The sequence below is a fragment of the Schistocerca nitens genome, chromosome 6 (genome assembly GCF_023898315.1).
Source record: "Schistocerca nitens isolate TAMUIC-IGC-003100 chromosome 6, iqSchNite1.1, whole genome shotgun sequence".
NCBI lineage: Eukaryota > Metazoa > Arthropoda > Insecta > Orthoptera > Acrididae > Schistocerca > Schistocerca nitens.
This window is the reverse complement of record NC_064619.1, coordinates 467164099-467183480: the sequence shown is the minus strand read 5'-3', so window position 1 is coordinate 467183480 and position 19382 is coordinate 467164099. Positions and strand designations below refer to the sequence as shown.

The 19382-nt window shown below is 39.7% G+C and overlaps 1 protein-coding gene across 1 annotated transcript in view; it reads right to left on the bottom strand.

Annotated features, from left to right (window-relative positions):
- Positions 1–19382, bottom strand: part of LOC126262482 (myosin-VIIa-like) — a 390655-nt gene that overhangs the window by 31559 nt on the left and 339714 nt on the right. Inside the window, exons 33-34 of the mRNA XM_049959145.1 lie at positions 13139–13321; positions 5178–5379 (exon numbers count right to left, since the gene is read on the bottom strand). Coding sequence (XP_049815102.1) covers positions 5178–5379; positions 13139–13321 — 385 coding nt within the window. The remainder of the gene's footprint in view (positions 1–5177; positions 5380–13138; positions 13322–19382) is intronic.

Sequence of the window (19382 nt, the reverse complement as noted above, 5' to 3'; positions counted from 1 at the left end):
GAACTAGTACTCCTGGAAGAAAGGATATTGCAGAGACATTGCTCAACTACAGCATAGGGGACATTTCAAGAATAAATTTTTCACTCTGCTGCAGAGTGTGCACTGATACGAAAGTAGGAAATGTGGTACTGACAGAATTCAATCTGTGATGATGGGGTTTGAGTTGTCCTTGTGTAGCTCAGTCAGTAGAGCACTTGCCCGCGAAATGCAAAATCCCAAGTTCGAGCCTTGATCCGTCACACGGTTTTAATCCTCCAGGAAGTTTCATGAATAAAAAACTTTTAATACATAATTCAAAGAATATGGTAAACTATGTGAATGAATATTTTAGCAGTAACTATTAAACTGCAAAACAACTCATAGAAACACATTGTGTGACAATGAAAAACTATGTACCTAACATAATGTTGCTGGTACCCTTCTTGAAGAAGTAAGTGAGAGGTGTGACATACTAATAAAGACAGCTATATGCACTTCCAGGGTATTTGCTGAAGGAGTCCATAAACATTACTAATCCACCTATATAAGTAGTCTTGAAGCATTCTCGTGTAACATGAGAAATGATCCATTAACACTTTATTGCTGTTGAGAGCAACTGAAACATCTCAAAGTGAAATAAGTGATGCAAAAAACGTTGAAAATTACAGCCCTGTTTCTCTGTAATCCTTTTCAAAAATAAAACTCAGGTGATGGGTTACTAATTTTAAAAGAACCAGCTGCAGCAAAATGTACAGCACCCATCTCCACAAACCTGAGCAAACTGGTTGACAAATGATTACTTAGTAGTGGCTCTGAGCACTATGGGACTTAACATCTATGGTCATCAGTCCCCTAGAACTTAGAGCTACTTAAACCTAACTAACCTAAGGACAGCACACAACACCCAGTCATCACGAGGCAGAGAAAATCCCTGACCCCGCCGGGAATCAAACCCGGGAACCCGGGCGTGGGAAGCGAGAACGCTACCACACGACCACGAGATGCGGACTACTTAGTAGTGTTTTAAAACTAATAACAATAATAGGGTATAAAATAAAAAAAATCTTTATGCACTGAAAACAAGGGGAGTATTCAATAAATTACTTCAATCTTAACTAGAAAACAGTGACAGAGTGCAATGGGTAGAGATACTTCAAATGGATCTAAATGTATAAACATATTTTTGGATCAAAATACATGGTCCAATCACATCACTGTGCCCATCTCCTGTGTTCGATGTCAGTAAGCCGACTCACAGACAAGAGGTGACAGCACTAGCAATGGAGGGTATATAAAGCATGTAGGGTGGAAGGAGGAACAGTGCACTCAACATAATGTGAAAACAAGAGTGATTCATCTTATTTCCAGCAGGGCATGATCATTGGCTTTCAGGCCATGGGTGGAAGCATTCCCAAAATGGCAAAGTTTGCATGGCAGAATGATGCTATCTGAAACTCACACCAAGGCAACTCACCATAGGCCATAGATGACAAGGGTGAATGATGGCTGCGGAGGTGTGTATGGGCAAACAGACATGCAACTGTTGAGCAACTGACCACCCAAATGAACTAAGGGGCTACCAACAGTGTCCCCTCGTTGCTGTTCACTGTTCAGTAAACGTTGGTGCATATAGGCCTCTGCAGCATGTGCCTGGTTAATGCATGCATGCTGTCTGCTGTTCATCAGCAACAAAGGATGGAAACTGCGTGCCAATATCACAACTGGACATCCACAGAGTGGTGACGGGTGGCCTTTCCAGATGAATGGTGTTTTATTCTCCACTGGACAGATGGACATTGGTGTGAGCAGCATGAAAAATCCGAAAGCTAACACCCTGCAACAATCATCAGAAGTGGCCAGGCCAGAGGGCATTCCCTGAGTAATCTTATCTTTCTGGAAAACACAATTAATCAACATTAGTATGCATTTATCCTTGGTCACCATATCTTGTTTCTTCTCATCATGATGGCATCTACCAGGAGAGCAATGCAATGTGTCACACAGCTTGCAGTGTATGTGTGTGATTCGAAGAGGACCAGGATGTGTTTAACATAGTCCCCTCTCCACCAAATTCCTCATATTTAAATCCACTCAAGAATATCACTTTGACTGAGCTGTTCATGCCACGGATCCTCAATCGAGGAACCTTATAGAACTGGTCATGGCACTGGAGTTGACATGGTTCCAAATCACTGTTCGTACCATCCACAAGCTCCCTGACTCTCTTGCTGTATCTCTTGCAGTGGTCTGCACTGCAAAAGATGATTATTCAGACTTTTGCAGGTGGTCATTTTAATGTGACTGGACAGTGTATGTACAGAATATGTCCTTGAGGGAAATGAATGTAATCCAGTATTGTTCTTAATTTACACTGATGAATTCCAAATCATGTCACACAATGGAAAGCAGCACAGTTTGCTAATGACAGTAAAATAATCACTGCTGAGTTATTAGCCATACAAAGCGAGAAGGGTGATCAAGCATTTACTGGGATAAATAAATGATCAATAAATAACAAAGTATCCTTTCATGCAATGAAAGTAAATAGCATGAACTTCTGCATAAATGAGGAGCTATAAAGAAGTAAATTAAAAATGAATGGTGATCCCACAGACTGTGTTACCAACTCTTTTTTGGATATACATTGACCAGCAACTAAAATTAGATCAACAAGTCAATATACTACTTTGGCAAATAATTTTCAAATCAGGGTATGTCCTTTGAATATTGGAACAAGTGCTTGACAGTTTGCATAAAAAAAATAACATTCTTTGGCCACACAGGGTGGGCAAAATAAAATTGGCCGAGAAAATATTTATAAGACTGATGTGGAGTTGGCTTTTGTTAATGAACAGGAGAAATGCCCATCACAGAAAACGCTGGAAGCTGTGATTGCAATGCATCAGTCAGTTACTGTCAGATGTCTGCATATGCGCATCCCCGTATGCTCAGTCCTGAGCACTTCACTGTGAGTGAGTGAGAGAAGCAGACGTGTTTAGTGACTAGTGGAATGCAATACAGAATTGTGCTCATAAGAAATCAGTGTGTGTTCTTTGTTGAATGTTATATGATGCATAGTTGTGCAAAATATGTGCAGAACTGTTTGCACAAGAGATTAAGACTGATCGGTTTTGGCAAAACCTCCAGGAAAGCCTGAAATGCAAAATTTAGCAGCAAAATGTTTTAAAATGGGCTCTGTAGCCAATAAAACCATAACTATTTGAAAAGAGTTCAAACACTACAAAAAAACTGCTGGAGTGAAGCTCTGGACCAGTTTTATCATATGTGTTAAAAGGACTTCATTGTTTTCAGCTGCTTAAAACATTTGGTATTTTTGTTGTTTAACGTGATTTATTTTCCAAACCATAATTGTCATACGATTCAGCCACTTATGTCCACCATGACCTTTTTTTTTTTTTTTTTTAAGTTATCAGAGTCATATAAAACGTCCACCTTTAAAAAATCTTATTAAATAGTGGTTGTTAAAGCTATTATACTCACATTACTCATACTTTAGTTGTTCCTCAGGACTAAGTATAATTTGTTTTAGTGAACATGATATAGAGTATCAGGAGCAGATGGATAAGGGCATATGTGTCAGAGTTTGAGATTAGGAACCATGATTTGCTAGACATTTCAACAGGTAAGCACACAACTCTGTTTGAGCACATGATGCAGCATAACTGTCACAAAGTTCATAATTTCATACTTTTACAGAAAGCATGAGAAAACCAAATTATGACTTTTGTACACCAAAACATTGTGAGAATAGCCAAGGCATTGTGAGCTAGTGAGAACAAACCAGAAGAACAACCAAGAGAGAAACCTAGATATAATAGTGAGATCAATACAGCATAAAATGAACTCAGCAAAACAATAGGGTCAATAGGCTGCAGTGTAGCTGCTTGGTGGTGGCTAGTACTGTGCTTAAATAGCAAGAGATACTGCCTATCTCCATATGGCTTCAGCATAAAGTGTTTTCACTGGGCATAGTGCTAGCAGGTTCAGCGTGTTCATTTCCATACCACCAACTGTGGGAGACACAAATGCTTGGAAACATATGAGTCAAATGTTATGAAGTCAAATGTGTTGTAGAATATCTGTGGAAGTGGTATACAAGAACCCCTGAAACTGATTCATTATGTTTATAGATGCTAACAGTAGATAGTAGGCAAGCCTGACCAATTTTAAGCTACAAGTCATGAGAGCTGGTGATAGGAAGCTCCACTAATGCACTGTAGATGGCAAGATCTTCACACATGTATTTAACTGCAACATGATCGAACCCCTGCTCACTTTCACATCTTGCCCATGAAGACCTGTGTCATGAGACTGAGATGGTCCTGATTCATGCCTGGCCAGTCTGTTCACCTGATCTAATGTAACTACATTCATTCTGGCGTAGTCAAGTGAAAAGTCTTTTTGTAGAAGACCATTCAGACTGAAAAAAGAAAAATTCTTGCTGCCTATGATGTTTCAAGAACCATAGTTGTTGAATGGGTACGACAGACTTTTGTGCAAAGATTTTGTGCCTGAGTAGAAGCTGGGGGGTGCTTCTTTGGACAAGTATTGTGAATTAAAAATTTAGTGCAAGTTTTACACACAAATAAAATTATTGTCAAAATATGTCTTTTTGATGGTTAGTTAATTAATAGTATATCTGAATTTTTTTCATAACTTGCAACTCAGTCATTCCCTGACCAAGGTTTCCTGCCTAAAACTGATACATTTTCCTTTCTCAAACACCCACAGAAATCTGTATCATCATCATCATAGAAACAATCTCATGTGAGACATCATTTGAGTACTACTGTCAAATAAAATACTTGTTACCAAAGACTACAGAGGAAATTCACTCAGCATTTAAAATACATATTGTCTGTTTTGTCTGGTCATCTCAGGTGTTTTTAAGTGTATGTCATTTAGTCTTCTTAAAAAGTATTTCCATGCCTCTCTTCTCTGTTCTGCAAGGATGAGCCTTTGTTCCAAAGGGTGATGGTTCATCTTTCCTTCGTGCATGACTATCGAGGCCTTGCCACATTTCATGCCAAAAAACAGACTTTTGTCAATAATTATGCGGTTTGAAGATACACTTGTTACTAATTATTTATCAAAAGATGAACTTACAGGTTTTTATTTTGAATAGTAAGATGAAATTGTACTTTTATTTACATAGTAAAGTATAATATAAGCCATACCATTTCTCGATGGCCGTGCCTTCCTCATCCATTGAGTTAGCTCATGTACAAAGTCAAAAAAGAAATCAGTCTCAGGCACTGAGAAAACTTTATCCCAGACTTTCACAAAAAGACTGAAGCCTTCCCAGGATTGGAGTTGCAAGCGTTCTGCCACATTTCTACTGAAGTCTTCAGCACGAGTTGTTGAATCTACTTGGAAAGCCTAGAAAAGACAGTTTTCATCATTTAAAGACAACAACATAGATAAACATGCAAAACTAAAAATTAGTCACCTCCAGAAACCTTGATAGTGGCAACAGTCCATTAAGGAAGAGAGTCTGCTTCAGTTATGCCATTACCAGCAGGGGCCACTCACTGATGAGATCCCACAGAGCTACCAAATAGCATGGATGGCGACTGCTACTCTACTTCTGGTTTATGAAAACTTCATCAGTGAGAAGTGATCAATACATCATTTCCACTGCAGTCTACATGAGGTGACAAAAGTCATAGGATATCTTGTAATATCATGTCAAACCTCCTTTTGCACAGTGTACTGCAGCAACTCGATATGACATGGACTCGTCAAGTTGTTGGAAGTGGCTGCAGATATACTGAGCCATGCTGCTACCTCTACAGCTGTCCATAATTGCAAATGTGGTGCCGGCAGAGGATTTTGTGCATGAACTGACTCTCAATTATGTCTCATAAGTTTTCCATGGGATTCGTGACAGGCAGTCTTGGTGGTCAAATCATTTGCTCAAATTGTGCCGAATATACTTCAAACCAATCACAAACAATTATGGCCCACTGATATTGCACATTGTCATCCATAAAAATTCCATTGTTGTTGGGAAGTTGAAGTCAATGAATGGCTGCAAATGGTCTCCAAGAGGTTTATTTGGACGAGAGGCTCCAGTCCATGTCAACAGAGCCCACAGCATTATGGAGCCTCCACAGCTTGCACAATGCCTTGTTGACAACTTGGGTCACTGGCTTCATGGGGTCTGCACCACATTTGAACCCTGCCATCAGCTCTTACCAACTGGCATTGGAACTCATCTGATCAGGCCATGGTTTTCCAATCATCTATGGTGCAAACAAAATGGCCATGAGCCCAGGAAAGATGCTGCAGGCAATGTTGCGCTGTTAGCAATGTCGTCTGCTGCTATAACCCTTTAATGCCAAATTTTGCCACATTGTCCTAACAGAGATGTTGGTTGTCTGTCCCATATTGATTTGGCAGTTATTTTACACAGTGTTGCTTGTCTATTAGCACTGACAACTCTATGCAAATGCCACTGCTCTCCGTCGTTAAGTGAAGGCTATTGGCCACTGCGCTAACCACAGTGAGAGGTAATGCCTGAAATCTGGTATTCTCAGCACACTCTTGACACTGTGGATCTAAGAATATTGAATTCCGTAACGATTTCCGAAATGGAACATTCCACGGATGTATCTCCAACTACCATTCTGCATTCAACGTCTCTTAATTCCTGTTGTGCGGCGGTAATCATGTCAGTAATCTTTTTACATAAATCACCAGAGTACAAACAACAGCTCCACCAGTGCACTGTCCTTTTATACCCTGTGTACACGATATTACCGCCATATGTATATATGTGCACATCACTATCTGATGACTTTTGTCACCTCTGTGTATTATCTCAGCCTCATGGGGAGACGTTTAGCAGTGTTGGTAAATGTGACAACAGGAAAATATTCCCGGCGTATCGAATATTACACAAGATTTCGGGATTGCAGCCGGATCTCATCGACTTCTTTCCACGATATTTCGGCTGACAACCTTACAGCCATCTTCAGACGAGTGTTTGACACTGTAGATTGCTAGTGCAAGTCGCTCTATTTATACGTAAAAGTGCCGCCGGCACGCATGCGCAAGTTACCGTAGCATGCGCGCCACCTGTCGATTCCAAGGCCCTCTACAATATTACTGCATCTATGGAGCGCAAACGAATGCATGAAAAAAGTAAAACATACACGCAGATGTGTCCAAAACAATAAAATGCAAAATTTCAATATTAAAATTAAAATTACTTGTCGCTCGACATGTCAGAAGCCATAAAAAGTTTTCTTTTGGTTGAAATTAAAGAAATCAACGGGTCCCAGGCCTTATTCAATAAAAAGCCGCCATCACGGTTAATGTGATTTTCCGCTAAACGTATTTCCACGGATTCCTTCACAACTGAATACCAGAAGGATCTCGATGGGACCAAGATTTTCGTGGCCGAATAATCCATAGTATGTCCTGTGGAAATACAATGTTCGGCTATGGCCGACTTACTGGGCTGTAAAAGGCGAGTGTGGCACTCATGTTCAACGCAGCGGTCGTGTACTGTGCGTGTAGTCTGACCAATGAAGGCTTTCCCACACTCGCAAAGTATTTTATAAATTCCAGCCTTCCGTAATCCCAGATCATCCTTGGCTGAGCCCAGAAGAGCACGAGTCTTTGTAGGTGGCCAGAAAATTTCTTTCACACGATGTTTCTTTAAAATTCTGCCTACTTTCAATGAAATGTTCCCGACGTAAGGGAGAAATGCTCTGGACTTAAACACCTCCTTTTCCTCTTGATCTTGTGGGTGGTCACATTTTTTTTCTCCTTAAAGCAGTACTGACCTGATGTGCAGAATATCCATTATGTTGAAATACAGATTTCAAGTGCTCTAATTCGTCTGCAAGGCTGTCTTTATCAGACACGCATGCACACCGGCGGCACTTTTACGTATAAATAGAGCGACTTGCACTAGCAATCTCCAGTGTCAAACACTCGCCTGAAGATGGCTGTAAGGTTGTCAGCTGAAATATCGTGGAAAGAAGTCGATGAGATCCGGCTGCAATCCCGAAATCTTGTGGAACAGGAAAACAGTTTTATGATCAGAATGTACAGCTAATTACAGCTCATTTAGATGTTTTCTCTAGTGTTAAGCACTATTTTACATTTTATGGCAGATTTCACTTTGGAAAGCACAGCATTCAGACAAATGCATTATTATGTTTCCATAAAGGGTATTCAGATTAAAAAAGGTGATCACATTGTGTTAAAAAGATAGATTTTTCTAAAAATGTAACTCATTACATGTTGTTATAAAATTATGAGACAGAATTAATGACCAGTACTTACATTCAGAAGGAAAAATATTTGGCACTGCCAGCAGACATATATAAAAGTGCTCAAAATTATCCTAGATTTTGCAACTAGTTGCTTCCTCAGAGAGGAAACAGGGACGGGTTGGGGAAGCAAAGGTCACTCAGACTCCAGGGTGGGAGGGTTCTACTTAATGTATGCACAAAGGGAAGTAACTGTTCTAGAAGCTACGATGATTTTGTGTACTTTTATACAAATCTATTGGTAGTGCTAAAAATTTTGCCTACTGTAGGCAAGTTATGGCCACCAGTTACATCTCATAATTATACAGCTTTAGCAACTGGATTTTCTTTTTGGCCTATAGAGGATATGCTGAGTTGCAGATAGGCACAACAAAAAGACTGTCACAAAATATGCTTTCACCCAACAATGCCTTTGTCAAAAATAGATCACACGCACACACACACACACACACACACACACACACACACACACACACACACATGACCACAGCCTCTGGCAGCCGAAGCTAGACGATGAGCAGCTGCAGCAACAGCAGCAGTGCGTGATGGGAGAACAACTGGGTGGGGATAAAGAGGAGGCTGGAGTGGACAGGGAAAGGTGTGGGAGACAGGGAAGTACTCCTGGGGAGTGTGCAGGGATGAGGTGGAGAGAGGCTAGGGCAGCTAGGTGCAGTCAGGAGGTTACACAGAGGGCAATGGAAAGAGGGGTGGGGGTGGGGGGGGGGAGGTGAAAAGACTGTTTGCATTAGTGGAATAGAGGGCTGGGTAGTACTGGAATGGGAAAAGGGAAATGACTAGATAGATGAGGACAATAATGAACGAAGGTTGAAGCCAGGGGGGTTATGAGAATGTAGGATATATTGCTACGTTCCTGAAACCCTCCTGGCCTCAACTTCATTGGGCATTGTCCTCACCCATATAACCCCTTCCCTTTTCCTGGTACAATATTACACAGCCCTCTATTCCACCAACACACCCAGTCTTTTTACTTCTCTCCTTTTCCACAACACCCCCCCCCTCCCCCAATCGCACTCCCCTGACCACTGTCTAATCTCCCAACTGCACTTAGCTGCCCTACCCTCTCTCCACCTCATCCCTGCATGCTCCCCAGCAGCACTTCACCATCCCCCATCCCTACTATGCTACCCCTCCCCCTCCCTTCCCCAGCCTCTTCCTTACCTCCACCCAGTTGCTTCTCCCATCATGCACTGCTGCTGCTGCTCATAGCCTGGCTTCAGCTGCAAGAGACTGTGGTCATGTGTGTGTGAGTTTCATTTGCAAGAGTATGTGTGTGTATGTCATCTATTTTTGACAAAGGCCTTGTTGGCTGAAAGCTCATTTTGTGACAGTCGTTTTGTTGTGCCTATCTGCGACTCAGCACCTCTGCTATATTGTGAGTAGCAACTATGCTTTTCATAATATTGTTACATTTTAGCCTGGATTTTCCATTGTTTGAATTTTATTTTTGATATCATTATATGTTACATAAGATAAGATCTGTAGCATTACACTTTTAATAACATTCTTTATCTTTACATATGTTGTTGTTGTTGTTGTTGTTGCGGTCTTCAGTCCTGAGACTGGTTTGATGCAGCTCTCCATGCTACTCTATCCTGTGCAAGCTTCTTCATCTCCCAGTACCTACTGCAACCTACATCCTTCTGAATCTGCTTAGTGTATTCATCTCTTGGTCTCCCTCTACGATTTTTACCCTCCTCGGTGCCCTCCAATGCTAAATTTGTGATCCCTTGATGCCTCAAAACATGTCCTACCAACCGATCCCTTCTTCTAGTCAAGTTGTGCCACAAACTTATCTTCTCCCCAATCCTATTCAATACCTCCTCATTAGTTACGTGATCTACCCACCTTATCTTCAGCATTCTTCTGTAGCACCACATTTCGAAAGCTTCTATTCTCTTCTTGCCCAAACTAGTTATCGTCCATGTTTCACTTCCATACATGGCTACACTCCATACAAATACTTTCAGAAACGACTTCCTGACACTTAAATCTATACTCGATGTTAACAAATTTCTCTTCTTCAGAGACGATTTCCTTGCCATTGCCAGTCTACATTTTATATCCTCTCTACTTCGACCATCATCAGTTATTTTGCTCCCTAAATAGCAAAACTCCTTTACTACTTTAAGTGTCTCATTTCCTAATCTAATCTCCTCAGCATCACCCGATTTAATTTGACTACATTCCATTATCCTCGTTTTGCTTTTGTTGATGTTCATCTTATATCCTCCTTTCAAGACACTGTCCATTCTGTTCAACTGCTCTTCCAAGTCCTTTGCTGTCTCTGACATAATTACAATGTCATCGGCGAACCTCAAAGTTTTTACTTATTCTCCATGAATTTTAATACCTACTCCGAATTTTTCTTTTGTTTCCTTTACTGCTTGCTCAATATACAGATTTAATAACATCGGAGAGAGGCTACAACCCTGTCTCACTCCTTTCCCAACCACTGCTTCCCTTTCATGCCCCTTTCATGCCCCTGCCATCTGGTTTCTGTACAAATTGTAAATAGCCTTTTGCTCCCTGTATTTTACCCCTGCCACCTTCAGAATTTGAAAGAGAGTATTCCAGTTAACATTGTCAAAAGCTTTCTCTAAGTCTACAAATGCTAGAAACGTAGGTTTGCCTTTTCTTAATCTTTCTTCTAAGATAAGTCGTAAGGTCAGTATTGCCTCACGTGTTCCAACATTTCTACAGAATCCAAACTGATCTTCCCCGAGGTCGACTTCTACCAGTTTTTCCATTCGTCTGTAAAGAATTCGCGTTAGTATTTTGCAGCTGTGACTTATTAAACTGATAGTTCGGTAATTTTCACATCTGTCAACACTGGCTTTCTTTGGGATTGGAATTATTATATTCTTCTTAAAGTCTGTGGGTATTTCGCCTGTCTCATACATCGTGCTCACCAGATGGTAGAGTTTTGTCATGACTGGCTCTCCCGAGGCCATCAGTAGTTCTAATGGAATGTTGTCTACTCCCGGGGCCTTGTTTCGACTTCCTGACACTTTCAGTGCTCTGTAAACTCTTCACGCAGTATCTTATCTCCCATTTCATCTTCATCTACATCCTCTTCCATTTCCATAATATTGTCCTCAAGTACATCGCCCTTGTATAAACCCTCTATATACTCCTTCCACCTTTCTGCCTTCCCTTCTTTGCTTAGAACTGGGTTGCCATCTGAGCTCTTGATATTCATACAAGTGGTTCTCTTCTCTCCCTAGTGAGACAAGCCTCTACATCCTTACATTTGTCCTCTAGCCATCCCTGCTTAGCCATTTTGCACTTCCTGTCGATATCATTTTTGAGACGTTTGTATTCCTTTTTGCCTGCTTCATTTGCTGCATTTTTATATTTTCTCCTTTCATCAATTAAATTCAATATTTCTTCTGTTACCCAAAGATTTCTATTAGCCCTCGTCTTTTTACCTACTTGATCGTCTGCTGCCTTCACTACTTCATCCCTCAGAGCTACCCATTCTTCTTCTACTGTATTTCTTTCCCCCATTCCTGTCAATTGTTCCCTTATCCTCTCCCTGAAACTCTCTACAAACTCTGGTTCTTTCAGTTTATCCAGGTCCCATCTCCTTAAATTCCCACCTTTTTGCAGTTTCTTCAGTTTCAATCTGCAGTTCATAACCAATAGATTGTGGTCAGAATCCACATCTGCCCCAGGAAATGTCTTACAATTGAAAACCTGGTTCCTAAATCTCTGTCTTACCATTATATAATCTATCTGATACCTTTTAGTATCTCCAGGATTCTTCCAGGTATACAACCTTCTTTTATGATTCTTGAACCAAGCGTTAGCTATGATTAAGTTATGCTCTGTGCAAAATTCTACAAGGCGGCTTCCTCTTTCATTCCTTCCCCCCAATCCATATTCACCTACTATGTTTCCTTCTCTCCATTTTCCTACTGACGAATTCCAGTCACCCATGACTATTAAATTTTCATCTCCCTTCACTACCTGAATAATTTCTTTTATCTCGTCATACATTTCATCTATTTCTTCATCATCTGCAGAACTAGTTGGCATATAAACTTGTACTACTGTAGTAGGCATGGGCTTTGTGTCTATCTTGACCACAATAATGCGTTCACTATGCTGTTTGTAGTAGCTAACCCACACTCCTATTTTTTTATTCATTATTAAACCTACTCCTGCATTACCCCTATTTGATTTTGTATTTATAACCCTGTAATCACCTGACCAACAGTCTTGTTCCTCCTGCCACCGAACTTCACTAATTCCCACTATATCTAACTTTAACCTATCCATTTCCCTTTTTAAATTTTCTAACCTACCTGCCCGATTAAGGGATCTGACATTCCACGCTCCGATCCGTAGAATGCCAGTTTTCTTTCTCCTGATAACGACGTCCTCCTGAGTAGTCCCCACCCAGAGATCCGAATGGGGGACTATTTTACCTAGGACACCATCATCATTTAATCATACAGTAAAGCTGCATGTCCTCGGGAAAAATTACGGCTGTAGTTTCCCCTTGCTTTCAGCCATTCACAGTACCAGCACAGCAAGGCCGTGTTGGTTAATGTTACAAGGCCAGATCAGTCAATCATCCAGACTGTTGCCCCTGCAACTACTGCAAAGGCTGCTGCCCCTCTTCAGGAACCACATGTTTGTCTGGCCTCTCAACAGATACCCCTCCATTGTGGTTGCACCTACGGTACGGCCATCTGTATCGCTGAGGCACGCAAGCCTCCCCACCAATGGCAAGGTCCATGGTTCATGGGGGGCTTTACATATGAGGTTTCAATAAATGAACATGTTGCATGGTATAAATTTTCATTCAAAAATGGAAGTCAGCTTACCTCATCACTGTCATCAGGGAAATATACTTTATGAAATATTCTTGTGGTCTTGTGCTGTATTGCCTCAACCTCAACCTGATGAGGAGGATGCTTCCTCTGGCCATATCTCATTGTCCTCTGTAAGCGATTTATGCAAGTTTTGGCAATTGGATGGCTGCGTGTCATTAAAAATTGCATCAGATCCTGAAACATTAAGATTTAAATATATTATATAGATCTCCTTTAATATTGGGCTGATGCATAAGTTTGTAGTGGTTTCCTTAAGTGTAATAAACACAGCAGATACACATAACAGAGACTTAATTCGTCAATAATATATTCTCCTTTGCTATTTACAACAGTCTGCCAATGCTGGGGGAACTTTTTGATTCTACAACTGTAGAAATCACATGGTTTTGAGGTGAAGAACTCATCAATCCATGTTTGGACCACATTTTCATCCAGAAAGGAAGTTCCTTAAAGATTGTTTGATAGAGAGTGGTAAAGGTGAAAATCTGAGGGTGCAAGATCAGGCAAATAATGTGGCTGTGGAATGACCTCCCAACCCAGCTCCTGTATAGTGTTTTTTTGTTGGTCTAGTAGAATGTGGGCAGGCATTATCTGGTCGCTAGTGTTGGACTGTGTCTGCAAGACATCACAGTTCTTGACAATTAATGTCAGCAGTGATGGGTACACCTCGGGGAAGCAATTTGTTGTACACCAAACAATCGTTTTCCACCTGACACACAACATTATCTTTTGTGGATGCATACAAGTCTTTAAATGGGGAGTTGCAGCTTCATTTGGGCTCAACCGTTCCTTTTTCACCTTACGTTAGCATAAAGACACATTTCTCAACACCAGAAATGACACAGGATAGAAATGGTTGGTGTTGTTCATGAGCCAATTGATAACAAGCGAGCAGAGATGCACATATGGCCACCCATTAATTTTTGTGATTTTGGCTTAGAGAATGCAGTTCCCATATGCCCAATTTTTGAATCTTCCCCATTACATGAAAATGTCGATTATCACAGTTCATCATATTTGCCAGTTCTCAAGTACACTGACTTGGATCACTGTGGATTAATGCGTTTAAACAATCTTCATCAAACCCCAAAGGTCTTCCTGTATGTGGAGAGTCACTAACATCACAACAAACCTCTTTAAAACAAGAAAACCATTTTCTTGCCTTGCTCTGTCCAGTGGCATTACCCCATACAGGGTGCAAATGTTTCTGGCTGCCTCCACTACTGTCACCCCTCCACTGAACTCAAACAGAAGAATATGTATGAAATGTTCCAATTTCTAACATCCACAGCTCCACTCATTATCTCCAAAAAAGCAAAATGATATTATGCAAACTCAGATAGCAGCAGTGAACTAAAAATATAAAATGACAATCAATAAATTAACCTGTAGTAACCAGAATACATACATATGATGACTCAACTGACTTGATTTTTTTAATTGTCTGATCAGTAGGCAACATTTGCAAATGACATATATGGTATGTGATTTATTTTAATTATTGATTTTAAAATCATAGGTATTCTGCAACTATAATCAGAAGCATAGTCAATGGAACTCCGCTCAAAACTAGTTTGTAGAAATTACATAAGAAAATGACAACACTCACCTATAGTGGACTGATGAGTGGAACATAAATACACGTAACAGAAAACAGGATTCACATTACCTTATGAGCTCTCACTCTTTTTTGAGTAAAAGTACACACATTCACACAAACAATCAAACAGACACTCCTGTGGCCAAAACAAGGTTGATTATTGAGTATTGATAGTAGTTGTATGGGCTGATGGAAGTGAGCAGTGGGTAGGGAAGGATTCAGAAGGCAAGGAGAGGGTAGCAGGTTAGAGGGAGACTAGTCTTTTCACAGATAACTCACTGGCACTAAAGCAATATGGAGTTCAGCGAACAGTGCGTACAAGATATATAGAATGAGGGAGTGTTCTGATTTTCCCAAAACCTAGTCACAGTAGGTCTAACTCTGACCTGATTAGTTGTACGTGACTATTGAGAGCTTTGGTCTTTCTGATGTACATCTGCTTTACATATATTGAAACTGCATTATTAGGAGCTGTGGGTGTATTTCATTATTATAAAGAAGCATAATAATTCAAAAGAGAAGTGACATCTGAGACATCTATTTGTGTACCTAATGGTCCTTGTTCTTGCGAGGTATGGGACATATAACTTCCCCTTGTTTGTTTGGTTCTGAATTAATGATGTTCAAGACCTTTTTTAATTTCGTAGTCTGTCCTCAACATGCTCAGCTTAAGATCTTGAGCAGTGTGGAATCTTCCTTCTAGAGAACTTATATCAAAAATGTATCATTTCCAATGCATATTCTTTGTCCTTTCTTATTTGCACTTTCCATACTGGTGTTTACAACAGACCATTCAAATAAGTCTTAGCAGCATGAAATGGAAAAATGTCACTTGTGTATTTCTCATTTTGAGAAGCCTTTTCTTAAGAGAGGAGCATGTCTTTAGTTTTCTTTCTTGCAAAATCATTTGTTATTGAAAGAAAGACAGAAAAATCATTGCTATTCAACAGCAGATTTTTTTCTCTGTTTGGAGTCAAACAATTTAATTTTGCAGCTGGTTTGACTATATGTGTCATTTTATGGTCACTACCAGCATGAAGCATTGTGGCTCAGTTTCCTCCTCAGCTGTCACTATATAAATTGATTTTACCAACACCTGTTGCTGGAAATTTTCAGCTTTTTGGCAATTTTCTCTGTGTGAGGAGTTTTGCTATATATATTGTTTAATGCCACTGTTTTTTCTGCTGAAGCTTCCAGTGCATCAATAGTAAAATGTTTGCAGCTGATTTTGATTTATTGTTTTTTTCTGGAGAAGATTTTTATTTTTTTTTTTAACACAGCACTTTTCCTTTCTGCATTTTGAGCAATAACTGTTCACTGTACTATCACAGACCACAACTGAAAGCAATTCAAATGCATTGTCATGCACAAAATTTATACTGTTTACACAATTTACCACTTTCTGAACGTTGTTTTTGTTTGTCACAGTACTGCAGGGTTCCTGTTTTCTTGCAAAGATTTTGATGTGTTTTGCTGTAGCATGGCTCATGATTTTGTGCTAGAAGTTTGTTTATTTCCATTTGTTGCACACTGATTAAAGTTTTCATTTTGCCACTAGTATAATGTTTTTTCTTAGGGAAACACTGAACCTTTACACTTATCACCATTGTGCAAGCAGTCTCTTCTATGACACTCCACTTGTTTATGGAACAGAAAGATGGCCTAACTTACACTAACAATCAGTTTAATAAAAGATAGCTGCTGTGCTGGAGAGAGAATGTCTTGTCACCGTAACAAATAGAATAACTTGTCATGTAAAATATTTTGTCATTGTTGGAATAATAGACTACCCTCAAGACCTAATTTGTGGTATAAGCATATTTAGCCATGGCCAGAAAATGAGTGCTAAATGCCTGGGACACTTCATCTTTAAGATCATGCAGACAGAAGGCTTTTGACTTGCCACCAAGTCATCGATTAATCATAAATACTTTGAATAAAATTGTAGCTGCCATTGTCAACTGCCATATTCAGCAACATGTTGATAACAGAGGCCCAATGACTATGTAAAATGGTAATAGTTGGTGGATGGCATATAGTGCAGAATATAAACTGATGTTTCAGTATTGGACAACAATAAACTGGTGAAAAGCTGCACTGTCCAGAATCACCCTGTTGCTATGACGTCTAGAAATAATTGCCCCACATATGTAACTCTGCTCATAGAACATCAAATGGAGCAGAAACTAACATGGGTGAAGGAACACTGCCATTGGATTATCAAAGTACATAGAAAGGTCAACTGGACTGTTGAGTCTCACACACATTGGTATTCACTGACAGAAGACTGAGTACATCTAAAACCACATGAGACAAGCCTGCCAACAGGGCATCATTGAGGCATGTGGTGCAGGTATTCTCATTTGAAAGATGTTTACACGGGATGAAATGGAGTGCCTGAAATGTCTGTCTTTATCTCTCACCAGTGAACAATACATGTTCTTAATGTCCAATCATGTGCATCCATTTGTCAGCCAACAGCACCAATCAGGCAACCTATACCTTAGTAAGATACTCCCTAGCTCCCAGACTGTATCATAATGGTTTGAGGAAAATCCATGTACATGAGGTTACTTGTGTGACCTCCTAAAGCTTCTTATCCTATTCCCATCAGCACATTTGGTATACCATTGAACAAGATGTATGCAACTTGGATCTAGTTCAAACAAGTGTTCTTGAATTGTGGGCAGTGGTTGAGTGATCATGGATCAGGACGGCTCCCCAAGAGTTTCAATGTTTCACGGAGTTCACAATATGATATGCCACCATAATCATGATAGTGAAAACAGATAATACCTGTTATTAGATAGGTGTCTGTAGTTCAGTTGCTAATGAGTCAATGGTATAATAAAAAAGATACATAGCCATGAATATGATAGTGGAATGGGTTGCAGAAATAACAGATCAGTACAGACAGAGCAATCAAATTTGCAGTTGATCTACTCCAAAGTTCAATGAAAGTTTTCTTAAATTCAAAAAATGGGCGCTCACAATTATTGATGTAAGTAAGAGTGGGTACCTGTACCTCCATAACACACAATTGAACTACATTCTAAGAGCTTTACTCATGATTGAGTCTATTTGACTGTTCTATTTCGTGTTGATACAAACTGATACACCCAGGTGTTTGTATAAGTTGAATGATTTCAACTGTGACTCATTGATGTTGTAGTCATAGGCTGCTACTTTTCTATATTTTGAGAGATGTATGATTTTATACAGTTGCCAATATTTAGACCACTTTGAAATCTTGTCAACATCTGAATGGTTTCCCCCCACCCCCCCACCCCCCCCCCACCCCCCAGAGAGTACTTCAGTACAGATAACTGCATCATCTGCAGAACATCTGAGGTTACTATTAGTATTGTCTGCTGGATCATAAACATATAACATAAGTAGCAATCGAGCCCAACACAGATAACAAGTGCATGTAGTGTTGCAAACCTCTCAAACAAGTACTTCATTTCTGTTACTGCCAGCTTGGGGTTATCAGCCTCAGTGAACAATGCAATGGAGTATCTGAGACCAGTCGTTAAAAATAACTTCAGTGAAATGGAAATGACACTCACATCTCCCAAAGAAGTAGCATCCATAATAAAATCCTTAAATCTAAGTATTATGATAACACATCAACGAAGTTAATCAAAGAGTGCTCATGTGAGTTAAGTTCTATATTAAGTTATTTGCGTAATCACTCTCTTATCAGCAGAACATTTCCAGACTGGCTTAAATAAGCTGAAGTAAAGCCTCTTTACAAGAAGGAGGATAAAGAGATCCATTAAACTATCGATCAAGTTCATTTTTGCTCGCTTTCTCAAAAATATTTGAAAAGGTTGTGTTCAAGCATCTCCTTAAGCATCTGACTGCAGATAATATATTGTCCATGTCACGGTTTGGATTTCTTAAGGGTTCTGATATAGAGAAAACTATTTACACTTACAGCAAGAATATTCTTAACTCAATAAATAATAAATCAGAGGCTACTGGCATTTTCTGTGGCCTGTCAAAAGCCTTTGACTGAGTGAACCACACCATTCTCTTACGTAAATTAGAATATTATGGTGTCACCGGTAGTGCTGCAAAATGGATTGAGGCTTATCTAATTAACAGGAAACAAAGGATGTCATTGTGAAATACCTGTGCAGTAAGCAATCAGTCTTCATCTGATTGGGAATTAATTACATATGGCATTCCTCAAGGTTCCATCTTGGGTCCATTGCTTTTTCTTGTGTACATTAATGACCTCTCAGCTGTTACATTGACAGATGCTAAATTTGTTTTGTTTGCAGATGATACAAACATTGCAATAAGTAGCAAGTCAAGTATAGATTTAGAAATAACTGGTAATCAGATTTTCACTGACATTAATAAAATGGTTTAAAGCTAATCCACTGTCATTAAACTTTGAAAAGACCCACTATATGTAGTTCAGAATCCGTAAGAGATTTCCTTCCAGCATGTGTATAACATATGAAGACATGCGGAATGAAGAGGTTGACAGTTTTAAATTTCTGTGATTACAACTTGATAATAAATTCAGTTGGGAAGAGCATACTGCAGAATTGCTTAAGTGCCTAAATAAGTCTATATTTGCAGTGAGAATGCTGTCAGATGTAGGAGATAAAATATATAAAA